The sequence below is a fragment of the Nannospalax galili genome, unplaced genomic scaffold (assembly GCF_000622305.1).
Source record: "Nannospalax galili isolate Female #2095 unplaced genomic scaffold, S.galili_v1.0 scaffold943, whole genome shotgun sequence".
NCBI lineage: Eukaryota > Metazoa > Chordata > Mammalia > Rodentia > Spalacidae > Nannospalax > Nannospalax galili.
Genome location: NW_008349115.1, coordinates 69,105 through 90,181, shown reverse-complemented (window position 1 = coordinate 90,181; position 21,077 = coordinate 69,105). Strand labels below are relative to the sequence as shown.

General features: G+C 39.7%; 1 protein-coding gene across 1 annotated transcript in view; it reads left to right on the top strand.

The window, feature by feature from the left end:
* The first annotated feature begins 14,922 nt into the window (after positions 1-14,922).
* Positions 14,923-21,077, top strand: part of Slco4c1 (solute carrier organic anion transporter family member 4C1) — a 63,739-nt gene continuing 57,584 nt past the window's right edge. Inside the window, exons 1-2 of the mRNA XM_008846489.2 lie at positions 14,923-15,268; positions 17,576-17,839. Of these exons, the coding sequence (XP_008844711.1) occupies positions 14,923-15,268; positions 17,576-17,839 (610 nt within the window). The remainder of the gene's footprint in view (positions 15,269-17,575; positions 17,840-21,077) is intronic.

The window sequence follows — 21,077 nt, the reverse complement described above, 5'->3', positions numbered from 1 at the left end:
AATGGAATGAATGAATGGAAAAAGAGTATCAAGAAAGAATGCTAAAGTTGAAGAATTGGACTCTTTAGGTTGGGTATGGTGGTGCACATCTTTAAGCCCAGCACTTGGGAAGCAGAGGCAGGGGGATCTCTGTGAGTTTGAGACCAGGTGGGTCTACATAGCAAGTTCCAGGCAGTTGGGGCTATAGGGAGACCCTGTCTCTAAAAGAAGAAGAAAAATTGGTCCACTTGGTCTATTCAAGCTAAGATTGTGAAAAAAATTTTAAAACACAGAAATAGAATATGCAGATAATGTAGGACACTCTGAAAAGACCAAATTTACATATCATAGGCATAAAGGAAGGAGAAAATTTTCAGGTTAATGGCATTGACCAGATCTTAAACAGGGTTGTAGAAGAGAATTTCCCCAAATTAAGGAAAGACATGCCCGTAGAGATACAAGAAGCACATAAAACACCAAATAGACAGGACCAGAAAAGAAACTCCCCTTGGTGTATCATAGTAAAAACTCTAAATGTACAGAACAAAGAAAGAATACTGAAAGCTGCAAAAGAAAAACAAGTTACATATAAAGGAAAATCCATCAGAATTACAGCTGACTTAGAAATGCAAACTATGAAAGCCAGAAGAGTCTGAACCAAAGTACTCCCAGTTTAAATGACCACAGATGCCAGCTTAGAATACGCAGCAAAAATGTCTATAATATTTGAATAGACATTCACGACAAGAATAGTCTGAAAGAATACATGTCCTCAAAACCAACAACCTAAGTGTCCCTCAACTGACAAGTGAATAATGAAAATGTGGTTCATTTACACAATGGAGTTGTAGTCAGTGGTGAAAAAAAGATGAAACCATGAAATTTGCAGTAAACATATAGAACTAAGAACTGTTATATTAAGTGAAGTAACACAGAGCAAGAAAAACAAATGATGTAAGTTCTCCTCCATATATGTATCTTAGCACAAAATCCTTATATGTGAGTATATATCCAGAAATAACTACAGGAACCAGGATAATGAAAAAGAATAAGGGAGGTAAAGGGAAAGAAAGAAAGAACCTGAGAAAGAAGAACAGTAGGAGACAGATGTTGCTAAGGGAGAAATGAATAAAACTGGGATATTTAAATGGGAGGTGGGAGGGTTATACAAGGAACCTTGGGGATAAAGGGAAAGAAGGCACTCCAGAGAGGTAGGACCATAAGAGACTGGTATTATCATGGGAGAAATGGGTAAAATGGGGACACTTTAAATGGGGAAGCCATGGTGGAAGTGTTAGACAGAGAGAGAGAGAGAGAGAGAGAGAGAGAGAGAGAGAGGAGAAATAAATAACACCTAGCTAGTTTAAAAAAAACCAGAGGGAATCATATTAGTACAACAATCTAATGACAAATTTTACATAAAATATCTCTACATGCGTCCATGTGTATAGCTAAAGGCTATATAAAAAGAAGCAGTATCAGACAAGAGAACCTTTCCTTTGACTTGTTGGCTAGGGTAGTTCAAGAGATTCTCAAAATTACACAGGTTATTGCCACAGCCCTTGATTGTTCCCAGAACTTGATGGTAAGGCCCTTCTGCTGAAGACAGAACATACTTCAGATACAAGATTTGGAGCAATGGACCTGTAATTCATCTGGAAGTCACTTCCCCTGAAGGCCAGCTATAACTTTGGAGGGCACTATGAAGATGCCAAGGGCAAACATCAATCCTTGGTCCAACAACAGCTTCAAAACCAAATAACCACATCAGTCGCTGGCACAGCATACATCCGTCATTGGGGTAGTAGTGACACTTTTATTTTTGGATAAATTAACAGCTACCTAATAGGACTAAAAGCCCACTAAATGGGAGAAAACTCATGTATGGTACTGTAAACATAACCATATACACATTCCTGGAGAGGTCATAGATCTTAGAGAAAACCCAAAGACTGTAACATCCCTATACTAGTGTAATTTACTATGTGCAAAGAGCAAATCCAAATCAACAAAATCAGAGATGAAAGAGGAAACAACACAAAAGACACCCAAAAGATCCAGAAAGCAATACTTTAAAAAACTATACTCTATTAAATTTGGAAACTTAAAAGAAATTGATGGATTTCTAAAACCATGGGAATCACCAAAGGTAAACCAAGAAGAGATAAACAGTTTAACAGACCCATAAGATAACAAGAAAATTGAAACAGTACTATAAAACATCCTAACTAAAAAATAAAAAGCCCAGGCCCAGATGGGTTTATAGCAGAATTGGACAAGATATTTAAAGATGATCTGCAACCAATACTACATAAATTATTCAAAAAGATAGAAGCAGAGGGAGAACTCCCAATTTCTTCTATGAAGCCAACATCACTCTAACACAAAAAACCAGCTAAAGATACAACCAAAAAAGAAAACTATAGGCTCATATCATTAACGAGCATAGATACAAAAATTCTCAACAAAATACAAACCACATAAAGACACACATCAAAAAGATCATCCTTCAAGTAGGCTTTATTCTAGAGATGCGGGGATGGTTCAATATATGTAATACAATAAACATCATAATCATATAAATGGACGCAAAGTCAAAAATCCTATGGTTATTTCAGTAGATGCAGAAAAGGCCTTTGACAAAATTCAGCATTTATTCATTATAAAAGTCCTAAAGAAAATTGGACTGGAGAGAATGTACCTTAACATAGTTAAAGCTACATACAACAAACCCATAGGCAACATCATTCTAAATGGAAAAAAAATCTGGAAGCATTCCCATTAAAATCAGGAACTAGACAAGTATGTCCACTATCTCCATTCCTTTTTTAAATATGGTGCTTGAAACTCTTGTTAGAATAATAAGAAAAGAGAAGTAAATTAAAGGAGTACTATTTGGAAAAGAAGAGGTCACATATCACTTTTTGCAAATGATGACACTATACCAAAGAGATCCCCAAAATTCCATGAGAAAACTCCTACAACTCATTAACACTTTCAATAAAGTTGCAGGATACAAAATTAATCTACAGAAATCAGTAGTCTTTCTATAAGCAATAATAAGCAATCAGAGAAAGAATACAGGGAACCCCTCCTCTCCCAGTCACAGTAGCTTAAAGAAATAGATATCTTGGAATAAACCTGATAAAAGGCACCAAAGATCTCTACAATGAAAATTTTAAATCTTTAAAGAAAGAGACCAAGGAAGACACCATAAGATGGAAGGACCTCCCATGCTCATGGATAGAAAGAATATTGTGAAAATGGCCATCCTATCAAAACAATATTTAGATTCAATGCAAACCCAATCAAAATCCCAATGACATTCTTGACAGAATTAATGCTGGGGGGATTGCTATACCAGATCTCAAATTATATTAGTGAGCTATAGTCATAAAAACACCATGGTATGACATAAAAATAGACATACAGATCAATGGAACACACATTAAGATGCAAACATGTGTACATGCAATTTCAGTCACCTGATATTTGACAAAGGTGCCAAGAACACTCACTGGAGAAAACAACATCTTCAACAAATGGTGCTAGGAGAACTGAATCTCCACCAATAGAAGAAATGAAAATATACCCTTATCTTTCACCTTGCACAAAAGTCAACTCCAAATGGATCAAAGACCTCAATGTGACACTTGAAACTCTAAAACTGTTAGAAGAAAACATTGGCAATAATCTATAAGACATAGGTATAGGAAAGGAATTTCTAAATTAGACATCAGTTGTTTAAGAATTAAGGTCAACAAACAACAAATGGGACCTCATTAAACTAAAAAGCTTCTGTAAGCAAAAGAAACAGCCAATAAAGTGACTAGAAAACCCATAGAATGGGAGAAAATCTTCACTAGTGACATATCTGACAGAGGTTGAACATCTGGGATATATAAAGAACTCAATAAGCAAAGAATCAAGAAAACCAATGATCCAATTAAAAGACAGTCTAAAGATCTAAATAGAGAGTTCTCAAAAGAGGAAGTGAAGATGGCTAAGAAACATCTTAAAAAATGTTCAACATCAATAATAAATGGAAATGCAAATTAAAACCACCTTAAGATTTCACTTTACCCCAGTTAGATGGGCTAAGATCAAGAGAACAAATGAAATTAAATGCTGGTGAGGATGTGGAGAAAGGTGAATGCTCATTCACTGCTGGTGGACTGCAAACTCATGCAACCCTTATGGAAAACAATGTGGATAACTCTTAAAAAATTAAAATTGAACCTACCATTTTACCCGATTATACCACTCTTTGGCATATACTGAAAGGACTCATTCTTGTTGGACAAGTGCAGAGACACTTGTACAACAATGTTTGTTGCTGCTCTTTTCACAACAGCTCAGAGACAGAAGCACCTTATGTGTCCCTCAAGTGATGAGTGAAAAACAAAAATGTGGTTCATTTACACAATGGAGTTCTACTCAGCAGTAAAGAATGATGAAATCATGAACTTTGCAGGTAAATGGACTAGAAATTAAATGAAGTAATACAGAATCAGGAAAACAAAAGAAATAAGTTCTCCTTCATTTGTGGGTCCTAGCACCAAATCTTTATATATTAGTATATATCCTGATGTAACTGTAAGAACCAGGAAAGTGGAAGAGAACCAAGGACATAAAAGGAAAGAAAGAACTTGAGATAGAAGAAGAGTAAGAAACAGGTATTACTAAGGGAAAAGTGTGTAAATTGGGGGTAGCTAAATGGGAGGGAAGAGGGAGGAAAGTATGGGGACTAAGGGGGAAGAAAGAGCTCAAAAAAGGTGGTACCATAGTAGACAGGAATTATCAAGGAAGAAATGGGAACACTTTAAATGGGGAGGATGGGGAGGAAGGATAAGATGGGAGAGAGAGAGAGAGGACAGACAAATAATGCCAAGTTAGTATAAAAAAAACAGAGGGAGTCGTCTTAGTCCAAAAACCTACTGAAGAATTACACATACAATATTTCTACATGAATCCGTGTGTATAGCTGAAGACTACGTAACAAAAAATAGTACCAGACAGGAGAAAACGTCCTTTGAGTTGTTAACCAGAGTAGTCCATGAGACTCCCAAAAATCACACAGGCTATTGCCATGGTCCTTGATTGTCTCCCATAACTTGAAGATAAGACCCTATTGCTGAAGACAGGACATACTTTGGACATAGGATTTGGAGCAATGGAGCTAGAATTGACCTGGAAGCCTTCCCCCTGAAGGCCAGCTCTCATAGATTTGGAGACCACTACTCAAGCTGGTAAGGGAGAACATCAATTGATGATCTAACCTAGCTACAAGGCATAAAGAAACCACATCAATGACAAGCACAGCAAATGACATTGTTGCAGTAGTGGCACTTTTATCTTGGGGGTAATCAATAGCTACCTAATTGGTCTTAAAGCCCACAGAGTTGGATGAAACTCATGTGTAGTACTGTAAACCTAGCCAAATACACATATCTGGAGAGGTTCTAGATCTTCAAGATTCAGAGGAACTTACAGCAATGGTGTCATCATGCACAAGATCCATGCAAACTCAAGCAGACAAAGACCCAGCACAGAACTGTGGAAATTGACAGCAGGCCCAGTCTTAGTCAAAGGAAGAATTATTGGCAATTAATTACTGCTGGATGAGGAAGAGCTGATCTTCTTAAAAGAAGGGACTCTAGATAGACTGACTAGACTTCAGTGGATGAACTTGCACTGAGGGACATCTGGGGACACTAATGACGTGATAGGCCTTAACACAAATGACAGTATGTATGAATTCAAGTGGGGGGTAGTGGGAGGGGGGCCCATGAGGAGGGGTATAAGATGATTAAGATGTTCTGTATGAAATATCACAAAAAATCAATAAAAAATAAGTACCTGTTCACTAAATTCCCTCACCAGACTTTGTTTTTTAAAAAGTGATTTATTAAGGATCATTTTTCACATAAAGTTCACCCTTTCCTTTAATTTTAAAATTTATTTAAATTAATTTATTTATTTTAGTTTTTACTTTTTTCTGAGACAGTGTAACTTTCAAGGAAGGAAAAACATTATAAACATTATAAAATTGTGCCCCTCATTTTGCCTAGCAAACTGTTGGCTAGCAATATTGCTCAAGGAATTTGAATTTCCCTGGAAAGCTCATGCTGGGAGAAGGAAAAGGCTGAAGAAAGCCTGTTATCATCCAGAGGAAGAACTTTTAGTCTTCTAAGAAGAGATTATGAGTAGTTCTCACAATTTGTCAACTACCCTGCTGGAGATACAGAGAGTGCGGCTTAGTCATATAGAACCTTTTGTCCTCCTAAACTCCATGACAGTGTCCTGTAAAGGGAGTAGGTAGTCACCGAATATTTTATTTATTGAGTTTATTAGTATTTGTGTTTTGTCTTTTATCAACATATATTTTGAAATCATGACTGTTTATGGTAAATAGGTTTTTTTCAAAAGTATCTGTAAGGGTATTCTGAGCTTTGTTTTTTGGATTTAAAAATATAAAGATAGCCTGGCGTGGTGTTGCATGCCTTTAATCCCAGCACTTGGGAGGCAGAGGCAGACAGATCTCTGTGACATTGAGTATTATTTTGATATATCACAGTGAAAGATTTATCGTCCTCTTTTTTTTTTTTTTTTTTTTTTTTTTTAAAAAAAAAAAAAAAAAAAAAAAAAAAGATATTTCTATATCTTCTATAAAAGAAACAAGAATTTGTAACAAATAGGAACATTTCTCTTTCAATATGAGATAATAATTCTTAAAATACAGCTGGGGAGATGGTTCAGTGGTTAAGAGCACTGGCTGCTCTTGCAGAGGACCCAGGTTTGGTTCCCAGGACCCACATGGTGGCTAACAACTCCAGTCCCCAGGGAATCTGGCACTCTCTTCTGGCCGCCACAGGAGTTGTGTATTCACAAACACAGACATAGACACACACACAAACACACACACACAGATGTGTATATATAGCTATATATCTATATATACACATACATATAAATATATATACATATACACATATAAATAAATATATATATATATATATTCCATGTCACCTTGATTTGTCCGATCACGTACATTATAATTTTGTCTTGTTTGCTCTTGATGCTCTTACATAAATTATTCATAATATTTATGGCAGATATGACATTCACTGCACTTTTTTATTCTTTCTGCAAAGAGACAGGTCAACTGTAGACACAGTGATTTCACACCCAGGCAAAACAAGTAACTAAGTTGTGGCATGTTAGTAGAAGGACCATGCGATCCATTCCAATATTGGACAGAAACATCTGGTACCAACATCTTAACCCTCTCCCTGATTTCTTTTTAAAATTTTTATTTTTATGTGTATGCGTGTATGGTGTACATGTATGCAAGCACACCCATGTCGTGCAATGCCCTAGGAGGATAGAAGAGGGTGTTGGAGTCCCTGGAGCTGGAGTTATGGATGGTGGTTAATCGTCATGTGAATTTTGGGATTTGAACCTGCAAGAGCAGCCAGTGCTCTTAACCACTGAGCCATCTCTCCAGCCCTCTCCCTGATTTATTTATAGAAAGAAATAACTCAGATAATAGAATTCCTGAATTGACTATTTTCAGGAGAGATTTCCAGGAAGCTTCTTGAATAGGAAAATTTATGTTTACCCTTCCATGTGCCTGAGAAAAGAGCTAGTCATTGCTTTAAACATGTGAGGTTGCCTGATAGCTTGTTCTAATGGATCTCAATGTTTACTCAAGTTATCTATATTGACATTTACCTGTCATTCAGTCACTATTTTTTGAGAGGAATACAATCATAACTGTAATTACTTTTCTGTAATTTGTTTTCAGTAGATCACTGTTTCTACCTCATACCATCTTTCAGGGTCTCTTGTGGTTAGCTGCTCTGAGTAATGAACTTATTTCGATTCTTTTTAAATGACTGTAGCCTTTAATTAATTTTCATTTGGTCCTTGTAAGTATTGGTCACCATCCCTCTAGTCCCATCAAATAACTTCTCTGTGCTAGAATAGACTCTTCACACCATGTGCCATCCACTGTTGAGTACTTGGGGGACACTTACATTTCTATGTAGCTTGATCCTCTCCAGTACACACCTCTGTAAATCCTAGTTTAGACTTTGCTCTGGCTCCTCAACTAGGAGAGTGTTCAGATTTTCAGTAGACCTTTTGTCCTGCCCTACCCTTTCCACTCAATCCCTTGACATTGAAGAATGTAAACTAGTCACTTAATTCTTTGTCTTTTAGGAGTCATTGTCCTTTAACATCTCATATGCAGTGCCTTTATTTCTTCTATATTTTTTTGTCTTCCTTTTTCACATTTATGTGTGGGCGTGTGTGTGTGTGTGTGTGTGTGTGTGTGTGTGTGTGTGTTTGTCTGTGTGTGGGCGTGTGTGCGCGTTTGGAGAGAGAGAGAGAGAGAGAGAGAGAGAGAGAGAGAGAGAGAGATTGCCTTGGTTTCCATGTGAAGGTCAGATGACAGCCTGATGGGGTCACTTCTCTGTGTCGGCCATGTGGATTCTGGGGGCTGAGCTCAGAACATCAGGCTTGGCTGACAGCAAGGGACTTTACCCAATGAGCCATCTTGCTGGCCCTTGTGTTTCTGGAGACAAGGCCTCATCACGTAGCACAGGCTGACCCAGAACTCACTATGTAATCCACATTGCTGTCAAACCTTGATCCTCCTTCTTTAACCTCCTGAATGTTGAGATTACAGTTGTAGGCCAGCATGCAGGACATTTTTCTCCATGTATTTCAGTTGAAATTTAAATATGGTCACTGTTGCTTCATTTTGATTGAAAGTGGGATTCCCTACAATGGAATAGAAATGCCAGTTTATATACTTAAACATATGTAAATGTCCCTATTTCACTATTGCCTCAGAAGCACTTACTTCCTATAGCCCTTTCCTTTAGTCTTTTGGTCCTAGATGCTCTGGTAAGCTGAAATACGGAGATCTTTGGAGCAGCTCTTCAATTAAAGAGGGGGAGAGGGGGAAAGTCAGAGACTTTTTTTATTTTTATTTATTATTTATTTATTATTTATTTATTATTTATTTATTTATTTATTTATTTATTTATTATTTTTGGTCTCTTTGAGACAGGGTCTCTCTGTAGCTCCAGGTGTCCTGGAACTCACTATGTAGACCAGGCTGGTCTCAAACTCACAGAGATCCATCTACCTCTGCCTCCCCATGCTAGGAATAAAGGTGTATGTCACCACACTTGCCCTGTTTGTGTTTTGAGACAAGGTCTCCCTATAGCCACAGCTAACCTAGAACTCCTTATGTAGCCCAGACTGGCCTTGGTCTCACAGAGATCCATCAACTTCTGCCTCCCAAGTGAGTGCTGAGATTAAAGGCTTATGCAACCATGCCTGAGAGAGAGAGAGAGAGAGAGAGAGAGAGAGAGAGAGAGAGAGTCATTTTTAAGGGTGTGACTCTGGGTAGATTAACGAAGTTTCAATGGATGAACATACATAGAAGGTCATTTGGGAACACACATTTGCCTTTATACAGATACATATATTTATATATACATATTTATATACACACATACATATGAAATCAGGCAGGGGGTAGTAAGGAGTGCAGTTACGGGAGTGAGTCTAAATATGATCAAAATATATTGTAAAAAAAATCAGAAAATTCAACAAAAAGAGTAGACAGGTGTGATGGTTTGAATGAAAATGTCCCTCATAGGCTCCAAGTATTTGAACATTTTGTCCCCACATGTTGGGGCTGTTCTGGGAGGTTTTAGAAGGTGTGGCTATCCTGGAGGAAGCACAGCACTGGGGGTGGGCTTAAGAGAGTTCTTAAGCCTTGCCTAATCTCCAGTTGCTCTCTTGCTTCCTGTGCCTACATGATGATGTGAGAGCTTAGCTTCTGTTGCTCCTGCTCCAGCCACTTCCAGCCACCATGCCTCCCTGCCATGACAGACTGCAATTCCCCTGGAACTGTAAGCTCAAACAAACTCTTCCTTCTATAAATTGCTTTGGTCAGTGTATCTATCACAACAACAGGTGATTCTGAACAGTATCAGATGCTCAATAGAACGATTTTCTCTTATACCTTCTATGAGATAGGAGATCTTGTACTTGCCCTTTAAGAGACTTCCCTGAGAACATCCTCAACAGTTGCAAAGAGGAAAGGCAAGTTTTTGTGCTGTTTTTAACTTAGATCTTTCTTACTTTTATGTTATGAGGTTTTTCTTTTGTTAATAAATAAGCACCTGCTAGTTCCCTGAACCTTACCATAGACTTCATTCATCCTACAGAAGGCAGAAAACATTACTATGAATGAGTATGTGAAAATTCCTTCTCAGTTGCTCATCTATCTTATTTCTAATTGGTTCCTTACATGTTTCTAAATATAATGAGCTTTCAGGTAGATTTGACATTAAAATTCCTAGAAGCAGCCAGCTGAAACCAATGACACTCAATGTCCCTTATAGTTCTATTAATCTAAACTTTAATAAAGACCTGTTTTCATCTTACTACTTCCTTTAGTCAAGAAACAGGTAATAAACCAGGTGTGGTGGCACATGCCTTTAATCCCAGCACTCTGGGCAAGTGGAGCTCCATGAGAATCAGGCCAGTGGCCAGCTGTGGCTACAGGGAGACCCTTGTTTTAAAAAAGAGAAAGAAAGAAGGAAAGAAAGTAAAGAATGAAATTGTAGCTTGGGCCTTCTATTCAGGCAAGATGACATTTAATCATATTTATGATATTGTGTTTATTATCTTTTGCAGAATCATAGATACTAAGTAGAAAAGAAATGTGTTTTAGAAATAATGACTTCATTACTGATTTTACTACCAGGTATTTTACTTCAGTTATATAATTATGATTACTATATTGCTGAATATTTATATAATAAGTACACTTTTATAAAGATCAACTGTGTTTGGAATAAATAAAAGCTTAAATTGATACTGTGTAATAATTTTATAGTAGTATTTTTCAGTACCTAAAAGTTTAGCATTCTTGCTGGGTTATTGGATATTTACATGCTTTCTTTTTAAAAATAAATGAACTATATTTATGTAAATCTATCTCAATGATTCATACTAGTATGAATAAAAGAAAAAGCATACTGGTCCTGGGAATATAGCTCAGGTGGTAGAGTGTTTGCCTAGTATGCATGAGACCCTGGTTCTATTCCTAACACCACATAGACCAGATGTGGTGGCACAAACCTGTAAACCTAACACTGTGAAGATGAAGGCAGACATATCAAAAGTTCAAGATTATCCTCAGCTATTCAGTCTGGGATACATAAGACCCTGTCCAGTTCTACCTGGGTGTATACTCAATGGACTCTATACCCTGCTACAGAAATACTTATATGTGCATATTCACTGCTGTTCTATTCACAATAGTTAGAAAATGGAATCCATCTAGATGTCCATCAACAGAGGAATGGAAATATTATTCACCCAAAAAAATAAATTATGAATTTCTTAGGTAGATGGTTGGAACTAGAAAAAATTATACTGGCTGAGGTAACACAGGCCCAGAAACAGAAACATCATATATTCACTCTTGTACTCAGACCCTAGCTTCAAATATTTTGTTTTAGATGTTTAACTTAAAGCACAAGTGGAAGCCAGGAAACTACAAAGGGATCTTTTCTGGGGCATGTTAATGGAGATGGGACATTAGATTACAGGAAAAAGGAAAGTAGCATAGAGGTGGAATATTGGGGGCATAAAGGCATAAACGGGGAAGGGTGCAGGATATGGAGGAAATCAGAAGGGGGGGGCTAATCCAAAGGAAGCAGGTGTGAAAAGTTTTATAGAAGCCTACTATCTCACAATCCAATTAAAATACATAATTGAAGGGCTAGTAGAACACATGTGGCATGAAAGAAGGGAGGAATACTGGGGGTTAAAGACTAAGAGAAAGGAGTAATGAATGGTTTCATAAAAACTAAAGAGGTATACAAAATTTTATGGAAACCCACCAGTTAGTAAGCTAATTTCAAAGCACAAGTTAAAAAAATGGGCTGGAGAGATGGCTCAGTGGTTAAGAACACTGTTATCACAGAAGACCTAATTTGAATCCTAGCATCCACATGGCAGCTAACAACTATCTGTAACTCCAGTTCCAGTGGATTCAATGCCCTCTTCTGACCTTCTCAGGCTTTGCATGACAGGGGTGCACTTATATGCATGCAGGTATAACACTCATACACATAAAATAAAAATAAAGTTAAAAAAATGTCAAATGGAATCACCTTGCATGGGTGGGTAATGCTACATTCAGAAGACATGGGTTATTGAATGAAAATCATAATACAAGGCATGGGATACCTCCCTATGAGTAATTGGTCAGGGAGGACCCAGAGGTCTCCAAAACAACACAGGCTATTGCACTTGCCCTAGGGTAAGGTAAACCCTATTCCCGAAAACATCACACACTTTGGTTGCAGGACTTAAGAAAATCAATCTCAAACTGATCAGGGAAACTTCCTTTCTGATGGCTAGCTTTCGTGGGTTAGAAAAAAACATCAATGGCCTTATCCAGGGCTGGACCCTGCCTGGTGCAATACCAGCCTTCCAGATAAGATGTGCCCACTGATATGGGGTAGCTAACCACTTTCTGACTGGATTTGAAGTCTGTTTCAAAGGAATAAATTTCATGCTTGGCTGGGAAAGTCACAGGCCCTAGGGTGAAACCAACTACTGTTATTTTGCTAAATGGTCATACTGTCAAATTTCCTTCATGAATCAGACATGAAATGAGTTGAGTATGTTTTTCATGTTTCTTGCAAATCCCCTCCCTTCCATTATTGCAGAACAAAGAAGATAAGGTAACAGGAAAATGACTGTAACATCTTCAGTAACAGCAATGTGTATTTAAGATGAAGAAACAGCAGTTTTGCTAATCTTTGAACAAAAGTCCACTTACTATCGCTCTGAGAGCGAAATTGTCTCCTGAGTTTAAATATAAGTGGGTGATGCTGCTGTCACTCTGATTTGGGTAGGATAGTTTGAATTTGCTACATCAAATTCGCAAAGAAGCTGTGGTTGTAGGTAATCACACATGATTAATCCCAGCTATGCTGGCTAGGTTAATCACTTCATATTCTGTAGCTAAAATGATGGCATCTATTTATATGGATGAATATATACTTTGAGTCCATTTCTGTTGAAAGAGGGCCTCAGAGGATAACATGTGATGGTTAATTTGGGCACCCCCAGAATGTGAGACATTTAGAACAACACATACTCTAAACCTCACAGATATCAGAGAAGTATGAGTTTTTTGTTTTGTTTTGTTTTGTCTTTTGGTCTTTTTGAGACAGGGTCTCCCTGTAGCTCCAGCTGCCTGGAACTCATTCTGTAGACCAGGCTGGCCTTCAACTCACAGAGGATCCGCCTGCCTCTGCCTCCTGAGTACTGGGATTAAAGGCGTGTACCACCACGCCCGCCCGGCTTTTTGGTCTTTTTGAGACAGGGTCTCCCTGTAGCTCCAGCTGCCTGGAACTCATTCTGTAGACCAGGCTGGCCTTCAACTCACAGAGGATCCGCCTGCCTCTGCCTCCTGAGTACTGGGATTAAAGGCTTGCGCCACCATGCCCAGCAGAAGTATGAGTTTTTAATCTCTCAGAATGGCTATGTAATAATCTAACCATCACATGTAGGCTGCAGTAATTAAAAGACAGAAAATGTAAAGTCCAGAGGGAGAGAACTGAGTTCAAGTTCCTACTTATCAGCATGCTACTTTGGGAGAGTTTCTGATCCTCCTTAGGGTAGAGGTCCTTCCTGTGCAAAAAGTACATAATAATAATTATGCTCATGTAAGGACTGGTAACAGGGAATATAACAGCCATGTTAAAAAATGTTCATTCTTATTTCTCCTCTTTAAGGTCCTAGGAAAGGCTAGACTGTTTTTTGACTGTTCAGAGTAATATATCTGGCTTACATCTCAATCTTTCAACCCAGTAAATACAGCCTATATCATTGAAACAAAAGCTTCACAAAACAGCATTTACTGGGTTTATGTAACATACTGTGTACATAATGTAACTGATTGCTTCCTATTGGAATGTGAGCACCTTAACAGTTGGGGGAATTTGCCAGTTGTTCTTGGCTGGTGTATTCCTTCAGACTAAGATAGTATTTAGTACTCAAGAAATTAATACTTTTGATGATGGAAGAATTAGTAAATGAATGAACTGGAACTACTATCAATCGCACAATAGTACTAATGCCTTCCAAGTGATTTCGTTCACACATATTATAAAATTATCATTTTCTATCTTAGGCTTGCAATATGCTAGCCAGAGAATCTCATATGTGTGTTTCTAAAGCGTCTTAATTTCTATTCCTTCGGTTTGGAGGAAGTAAAATCCAAAAGATGGTTATATTGTATTGTGTAGGTGGTGGTGGTGGTGGTGATGTGAAGGGAGTGGATTTGTTTCTTGGGAGGCTTCGCTATGGGCAAAGTCTTACCATACACTTAATGGAATCCGAAGTATTATTCCTGAGGGCTACCTGATTGTTGGAGCTCAGGATAGATTTTCCTGAAGATCTCCTGGTGCAACTGTGTTTACAGTTTTCTTACAGGAACCCCGGTGGGGGCGGGGGTGGGGCGGTGAATGGGAAGCCTTAGTCCGGAGACTATCAAAGTCTTTATTTATTCTCAGCCCTGGGCTTGGGGAAAGGGCCCGCGACAGCGGCGCCCACGCCCTCACCTGGCGTGGGCAGGTCGCACACCCCAGCAGAGCACTGGGGTTGTCCCGGGAGGCCACTGGTGTGGTGAAGCAGCTGCAGGCCCTCGCCCAGTTCTGGAGGACTGGACGCTCCACGAGTGCCAGTGCAGGTTTCGGGGAGGAGGTGGGAGGGCCGGGAGGCGGGGAGTTCTCCCGCACAGGGGCGCGGTCACCTGTCCCGGGGCGGGGCCAGGAAAAAAGCTGCACCTTTCGTGGCTCCGGGGCACGGGAGTCCAGAGAACCCTTCCTGACCATGCAGGACGCCGAGGGTATCGAGAACCTGGCTTTCGTCCCCTCCAGCCCGGACACGCCGCGCCGAGCTTCTGCATCACCCTCCCAGGTGGAGGTCCCTGGTGTGACCTCCGGCAACCAGAGTGAGGATTCGCAGACCCCGGAGTCGGGGGAGCCCCAGGAGCCATCAGAGCCACCTCTACCTTCTGCAAGTCCCCCAGCTCCGGGGGAGCCGCCAGGGTCACAGGCGTGGTCCGAGCTTGAGGAGGGGCCTTGCGGGTGGAAGGATTTCCACCCCCAGTGTCTCCAGCGCTGCAACACACCGCAAGGCTTTCTCCTGCACTACTGCCTCTTGGCCCTGACGCAAGGTAAAGTCTAGCACCAACTCCTGGGATCTTCCGAGGAGCCGAGAGCTTGGGGGGAGGGGGCAGGTGCAAGGGACCCCTACCCTGTCTTCTGAGTTGATGGCATGCGATGCGCCTTGGGGCTTGGAAACTTCCAGAAGCTCTTACCCGCGGGGGCCCACCAGGTTCAGCCTTCCACATTTTAGCTTCCCCTTTAGACTGTAGCCTGTAAAACTCGGCACACAAGCATGTACTATTCTGTGATTCTGTCTCAGTTTAGCAGAGTAGATTCCCTCAGGGAAGATAACAAGGACTGCCTTTTGGGAAACGGTTTGCCGGAGGATAAACGGGTCTGCTTTATAAACGTGTACTTTTTTATTGAGATCTAGGGACGCGATTTTTTCTTTTTTTTCTTTTTCATTGTTTTTACAGCAGGATTAAAACTTTGCAGATGAGTGTAGCTTGCTTCCAAAAGGAAGGCAGGGAGAAAGGAGTGCTTAAAATAGGTAGCATATTGTGGGTATTTGAGAATGTAGGCAAAAGTGTAGCGCAAAAGCTTCCAACCCTGAAGGCTGAGCCTTTGTTAGCTCTTCAGTCACAGGAGTTATCCAGTGTCTGTTTTGTTCTAGGATCTCTTTTCAGTTCTCTCGGGAGTTACAGATTAAGTCTAGATTTATCCCCTCAGGACTATGCAATCTAAACTGAGTTTGGATGAGCAGAGGATATAGTGGAGGGAGTAGGGTTCCCTTGAAGGGAAGCATAAAGAAGGTTAAAAGTTGCTGGGAATGGGTCTGGGTTTTGGTGCGCGCCCTTAATCCCAGAGCTCCAGAGGCAGGGGCAGGAAGATCTCTGTGAGATCCTGGCGGGCCTGATATAGGCTTCAGGCCCCCTGAGGCTACAGGCAAACCCTATTTCATAAAAGAAAAACAAAAACAAACTGGGATTTTCCTGTATTCAGGGGACCAGGAAATGGGAAGTTATACTAAAGTGACAAATTATGGAGGAATGGGTGGGAGGGTGGGGCAGTTTGAAGGTTAATTTGAATTTGGTAGGAAGACTTTTTGTTGTAATTTGAATAATCTCAAACTATTTCGTAAATAGTCTAGGACTGTTTGAAGTAGTGCAACCCTAGAGATAAAAGACCTGGTTGGCCTCCACTCACAGAGATCCACCTGCCTCTGCCTCCCAGATGCTGGGATTAAAGGCTTGCATCACATTCTGTTCTTATTGCTACCCCCACCACACACACACTCCAAGGAGCCCAGTGCCCCTTGCCTTACATACCTTGGCTGCTAAGTAAGCATTTGTCGATGACTTGGGAAGCCAAGGCTGACAGAACACTGATGATTCTAGTTTAGCCAAGAGGTATACAAGAAGGCACTATTTCAAAAGAGAGGGGAAAAAGACAGCCTTAGTATCTGTGGAAGTGTTAGATAGAAATAGACTTGGATCTCAATTTTCACTTAATACTAAGTTAAAAAGAACTGTAGTTACAGATAAATATGTCTAAGACTTAAGTGGCATTTGAACCTTATTGTAGTGTCCTGTGTGGCCACTTGTACTTTCTGTACTCTTTGCAGAGAGTTCTATGGATATGTGCTCAACTTGAGAACTCTAGCAAGCTGGTTTCATGAGTCTTTACCATTCTGACTTTTGTTTGCCATTTAAAGAAAAGTAAATTAAAATAGTTAACCACAACTTATGATGCGGTAAGCATCAGCTTCATTGAAAACATGAGAACACCAAAATTTGCAGTATGAAAAGTAAAACGATTTTCTAGGAAATTTATTTGGGCTGCCAAACTAAATTGACACATTTTTGGGGGGTTGGGGGGTGGGGTCTTTTTGAGACAGGGTCTCCCTGTGGCCCCAGTTGGCCTGGAACTGGTTATATAGACCAGTGTGGTTTCGAACTCAGGTCCACTTGCCTCTGCCTCCCAAGTGCTGGGATTAAAGGCATGTGCCACCACGCCCCAGCTTGGCTTAAACTGACACATTTTAAAAAGAGAAAAAGGCTAAAGAGATGGCCCAGAGGTTCAGAGCACTGGCTGTTGTTGCAGAGGACCAGGGTTCAGTTCCCAGCACCTACATGGTGACTAACAACCACCCATAACTGCAGGTCCAGAGGATCCGACACCCTCTTCTGACCTCAGCCGGCATTGCATGACATGGGTGCACATACATACATGAGACAAACACTTGTACACATAAAATGAAAATAATAAAATATTAAAAAAATAACAAAAGAAACTAACCTTAGTACTTTGTGTTACTAATCTTTTGCATAATAAAGTTACAATAATGCACATTAATTTCCTTTGCTCTGTTTTAGGTATTGTAGTAAATGGCCTAGTAAATATCAGCATCTCCACCATTGAGAAGCGCTATGAAATGAAGAGTTCCTTGACTGGCTTGATATCATCAAGCTACGACATCTCATTCTGCATCCTGTCTTTATTTGTATCATTCTTTGGTGAGAGAGGACACAAACCACGATGGCTTGCATTTGCATCCTTTATGATAGGACTGGGGGCGCTTGTGTTTTCCCTGCCACAGTTTTTCAGTGGAAAATATGAATTGGGATCCGTTTTTGAAGGTAAGTCTCTGTTGCGTTCTTGTTAGCTTTAGTCCACACAATCATATGAAAACAGGCCATTGACTGCTGTAACTGACCTGTGCTGTGAGGTAAGGCCTGGCATCTTCCATGGAGCACTGTGTGAACTGTGTAAGGTAGAAGGTTGCAAAGATGAGACGTACGTTATGCTCTCACTGCAGTGATTCTGTAGGTTTGTAATCCTCTGATTCTCATTCCCCATATTGTGCACACTCCCCTTCAAACTGAAATGAACTGATTAGTTTTTTATTTGCAGGTGTTGTGAACTCATTGGGATTCTGAGTTCTGTGGCTTTTTCCTTTTGTGCAATTATTTGCAGTGCTTCCAGCTCTGTGTGCTGGACATGTTGATTTAAGACAGGAGAGGGGTATTGACAGGAGCAGTATATTTTCTAAAAACCAAAACTAGAAACTAGCTTTACTTTCATCTCTAGTTTATGGACACAACTTCACAGCAAAGTGACGGTGTTACTCTGGTTAAATACAATGCGTTATTCAGACTCAGAAAGGAAATTTGATGAGCTTTTTTACAAAGAATCATTCTTTTTTTAAAAAATATTTTATTTATTAATTTTATTTTATGTATATGCATGTATTACCTGCATATAGGTAAATGCACCCATGTCATGCAATGCCCACGGAGGACAGAAGAAACTGTCGGATTCCCTGGAACTGGAGTTAGAGACAGTTGTTAGCTGCCATGTGGGTGCTGGGATTTGAACTTGGGTCTTCTGCAAGAAGAGTCAGTGTTCTTAACTGCTGAGCCATTGCTCCAGCCCCCAAAGAATCATTCTTAATGATAAAACAATTGCAGTAAAGCAGGAGGGTTGTGCTCATGAAAGTTTGCCTTAGCATTTTTATGTCTTTTCTGACTGCAACAGCAAACACTGAAATAATTAGGAATAAAATTAGATAGTTATAAATTCAGAAGTCTTTGGGTATTAGATAATTTAGGGGGGTAAAGGGTTAGAGTGAGAAAGGAGAATTTGCGACAGCTTTATTATAGGCATTACTTTTAAAAGTTAGAATTTTAATATTTTTGTGTTAACATTAAAAATATAGTGTTAATCGTCTCCAAGACTGATTTCCCAGTAGCAAAATAATGCAACTAGAGATATATCCTCAGTTTATATTACGTAGTTGATTTTAGGAATACACTTATTAGGGAAGAATACTTCATTTTGCAGTAAAATAGAAAACGCAATCATAGGGATAAAGAGGGTGATTTTTCAAATCTGGAAAAACAGAATGAATAAGATAAATAGAATATGCCCTCGGTGGAAAGTACTTACATAGATTCTAGTGCATTATCTGAGATTTGGCAAGATTGCATAAGACAGACTACATAATTTTACTGCGGGTAGTTTTGGGAAGAAGGCACACACTGCGGCAGTGGCTGTGATGTTTTACCTTGAAATCTAAAACAGTACAGAACATCCAAACTAATCTGCCTCAGAAAAACACATGCTACTAATTCTGTGATAGGAAAATGAGCCTGTGTTTACAGCCCTCACCCTTGTAGGTAATTAGATGCCTTTCATGTTCTTAAAGCAAACGGACATTGCTAGAAAGTCTCAGATATAAACTAAAACAGAAATACCTCTTCTATCCCCAAAACTTGACCTCAGTGATCTCAGTGTGTCTCTTGCTGTGCATATCTGGAGTTATTGCCTCTCTGAAGAACTGAAATCCCAAAGGGAAACAGCATAAGGTACATACTGGGGCCTGGGGGGTGAGAGGGGGCAGGAGCTGGGGTCAGAGGTGAAACTGAGATTACCAAAGTCAGATCAGGAATTTCTAGTGGTTTTAGGGATTATTGTGCATTGGGTAGGTTTTCACCAAATTCTTATTGCTCTTGTGGATATTTTTCATTATTTTAATAGATCAGACTTAATATACTACTGAAATAGAAATACTTAGCTTTCCTTTATGTTGTTATGCCATGTTTACAATAAATACTGCTGACCTGGACTACAAAGGATACTGAGATAATAGCAGTGACAAAGCTGGGCAGGCACGATGGTGCATGCGTATAACCCCAGCACTTGGAGAACAGCAGTGAAACACTGTCTGGATTTTATTTGTTGTTGGGAAGAAATACCCAATTAATAAATAAACTACTTGAAGATTGAAGTTGATTTGCAAGTGGTTTACAGTGATGGTTACTGGGGTAATAGATAAATAATGAGGGGCTAGCCTTCAAAGGTGCTTTCTGTGCTGGAGAACACTCAAGGGTCTACTGGGTTTTAGGAATTGTCAGTTTTGACAGGCAGGATCACAACAGGGAGAAATGTGTGGTGAGATGAACTTGAAGAGCTAGTGGCCAGCAGGCTAGCTCAATTTTTCATGCAGGACAGTGCAAAGCCACAGACAGAGTGTATACAGGGATCTTAGTTTTATACAATGATCTTAATTTTAAAATGATCATTTGCTTCAAAGATTCTAAAAGATACTGATGGAAAGAAATCACTAGAAGGTTTTTACCACAGTCTAAGTGAGAGTCAAGGATTGACTGAGCCTGTAGTAGTGGTGACATTAGTGGTGACATTAGAAATCTAGAGTAGGAGCCTGGTGTGGTAGCACGTGCCTTTAGTCCCAGCACTCGAGAGGCAGAGGCAGGCAAATCTCTGTGAGTTCAAGGCCAGCCTGGTCTACATAGTGAGTTCCAGGCCAGCCAGAGCTATAGGGAGACCTTGTCTCAAAAAGACCAAAAAACAAAAAACAAAAAAAGAAAAAAAATCTAGAGTATAGCTGACCGTGTGTATTAAAGGAAAGAGGTAAGACATGCTAAGTTTATAGTCAAGAATCAGTGAGTGGTGACCTCTTGCATTGGGCTTGACCATGGGATCATATCTTAGAAGGTTCATGACTAGGTAGAACAGGATTTGAGAGTGGAAATCAAGGATTTGGGTTTCAACTTCAGTGTGAACTCTATGGTATATGCCAGAGTTGATTTATATGAAAACATGTACACCTGAATGAGGAAGTAAATAACTCATCAGATTTCATTCTTTGAAGTGCAAACAGTGTACTTGAATGGCTTCCTTATTCTAATGCTTGGTATCATCACACTGACTTTTGGGAAGGGATATGCTAGTTACTCAGCACACTGTCAATGTGTATATAAGAATGCTTGACTGATATTTTGGGCTTTGTGCTCTTTTTTTATCCCCTAAGATTTTCCTTAATAAAACATAATGGCATGCCTGTGTGTGTGTGTG